This window comes from Penaeus japonicus, unplaced genomic scaffold (genome assembly GCF_977035675.1).
Source record: "Penaeus japonicus unplaced genomic scaffold, GWHDUDI00000001_assembly GWHDUDI00000026, whole genome shotgun sequence".
NCBI lineage: Eukaryota > Metazoa > Arthropoda > Malacostraca > Decapoda > Penaeidae > Penaeus > Penaeus japonicus.
Genome location: NW_028234428.1, coordinates 15459567 through 15461836, shown reverse-complemented (window position 1 = coordinate 15461836; position 2270 = coordinate 15459567). Strand labels below are relative to the sequence as shown.

At 51.5% G+C, this 2270-nt stretch overlaps 1 protein-coding gene across 2 annotated transcripts in view; it reads right to left on the bottom strand.

The window, feature by feature from the left end:
* Positions 1 to 1774, bottom strand: part of LOC122265449 (organic cation transporter protein) — a gene marked incomplete at its 5' end in the record, with an annotated part of 10107 nt that extends 8333 nt beyond the window's left edge. For both annotated transcript variants that reach the window (XR_015192299.1, XM_086552024.1), the window contains 1 exon segment: positions 1591 to 1774. Coding sequence is in view for 1 of the 2 variants with exons in the window: in XM_086552024.1 (XP_086408150.1) it covers positions 1591 to 1774 (184 nt within the window).
* Between the last annotated feature and the right edge of the window lie 496 nt (positions 1775 to 2270).

Below are 2270 nucleotides of genomic sequence, written 5' to 3'. Positions count from 1 at the left end.
GGGCACTTCCCTGTTCTATCTTCCTTTAGCTATCATTCACTATTTCCCTTTTTTCATTCTTATTTCCTCTCTCTCTTTCTCTATCTCTCTATCTCTCTCTCTCGCTCTCGCTCTCTCTCTCTCTCTCTCTCTCTCTCTCTCTCTCTCTCTCTCTCTCTCTCTCTCTCTCTCTCTCTCTCTCTCTCTCTCTCTCTATATATATATATATATATATATATATATATATATAGATAGATAGATAGATAGATATAGATAGATAGATAGATATAGATTTTTTTTTTTTTTTTTTTTTTTCAGCCTGTATCATTCCACTGCAGGAAGTAGGCCTCTCAAGAGGGTTATGGCCGGGTACCCCACCTACTGGCCCTAATTGTATCTTGGTGGGGGGTATATATCACACATATTGTGTATACACCATTAGGCAATCGAGGTAAAGTTCCTTGCCCAAGGTAACAACTCACCAGCCGGGATTCGAACGCTCGAACTTAGATTTTCGTCAATTCTAAGTCCGATGCTCTAGATATAGATATGCATATATATATATATATATATATATATATATATATATATATATATATATATATATATATATATATATATATATATATACATATACACGAATTGTACTTATAGAAGGTACGCAGAAAGCCACTCTGTGTAACTCCAAGATGCAAGCCACGTGGGTTAAGACAGCTGCCTAAGCCCAAGCCAAGCATTGCCTACAATCTGACTTTTCCAGAGATCGAGCGAGGTCATAGAGGTCACCCTGCCACCACGTACAGACCGGCCTTCTCGTTTTGACCCAAGCTAGGTCAGGACCCGCTCAAGCATGACCTCCGCCGTGTCCTAGTGCGGAGATGTCGTCTTTCTACTAGAAGGAAAGTCCTCAGGCTGCTTGCTAGTTTTCCTGCTAGGACAAGCGCGAGCAGAGCACACCCGTCTGCATTCCCTCTCCTCTTTCCATCTCCTTCCCTCGGCCGCTTCCCTTTTGTTCTTTCTCTCTCTACATGCTCTCCTTCTCTGTTCTCTTCCCCTCCCTATTCCTTTCCTCCCTCCCTATTTCCGCCTTTTATTTCTCTCACTCTATCCCAATTTCTCTATGCCTTCCCCTCTCCCTCCCACATCATCCCTTCCCTTCCCCTCTCTTCCACATCATCCTTTTCCTTCCCTCTCCCTTTCTCTCCCACATCACCCTTCCCTTCCCTCTCCCTCCCTCCCACATCATCCTTTCCCTCTCGCTCCCTCCCACCTTACCCCCTTCCCTTCCCTCCATCCCACCTTACCCCCTTTCCTTCCCTTCCCTTCCCTTCCCTCTCCCTCCCTCCCCTCTCCTCCCTTCCCTTCCCTTCCCTCTCGCTCCCTCCCACCTTACCTCCTTCCCTTCCCTCCCTCCCATCTTACCCCCTTCCCTTCCCTCTCCCTCCCTCCCACATCATCCCTTCCCTTCCCTTCCCTTTCTCTCCCTCCCCCTTCCACCTTACCCCCTTCCCTTCCCTCTCCCTCCCACTTTACCCCCTTCCCTCCCCTTCCCTCTCCCTCCCCCTCTCCCTCCCCCTCTCCCCCTCTCCTCCCTCCCCCTCTCCCCCTCACCTCCGACACCAGCGTCGACTTGAACACCGAGTCGTCGAACACCCACGCGGAACATGTCCTAGTCTTGTTGCTCAGGTGCTCCTCGAGGTCTTGGGGTTGCCAGGTGTCGCCGGACAGGTGGGAGGTCAGAGCCGTGTAGTTGTGGTCGTAGTAAGTGCACTTCGAGTAGCCCTCTTCCTCGTCCCTGTGGAAGGAGCGAGTGGGTGAGGTGGGTGGTGAGAGAGAGAGAGAGGGAGAGGGAGAGGGAGGGAGAGAGAGGGAGAGGGAGAGGGAGAGGGAGAGGGAGAGGGAGAGGGAGAGGGAGAGGGAGAGGGAGAGGGAGAGGGAGAGAGGGAGAGGGAGGGGGAGAGAGGGAGAGAGAGAGGGAGGGGGGAGAGAGAGAGAGAAAGAGAGGGAGAGGGAGAGAGAGAGAGAGAGAGAGAGAGAGAGAGAGAGAGAGAGAGAGACAGAGAGAGAGAGAGGGAGGAGAGAGAGAGGGAGAGGGAGAGGAGGAGAGAACGGGAGAGAGGGAGAGAAAGAGGGAGAGGGAGAGGGAGAGGGGGAGGAGGGAGAAAGAGAGAGGAGAGAGAGAGAGGGGGGGAGAGAGAGAGAGAGAGAGAGAGAGAGGAGAGAGAGAGAGAGGAGAGGAGAGAGAGAGAGGGAGATTGGAGAGAGAGAGTGAGAAGAGAGAGTGAGAGAGA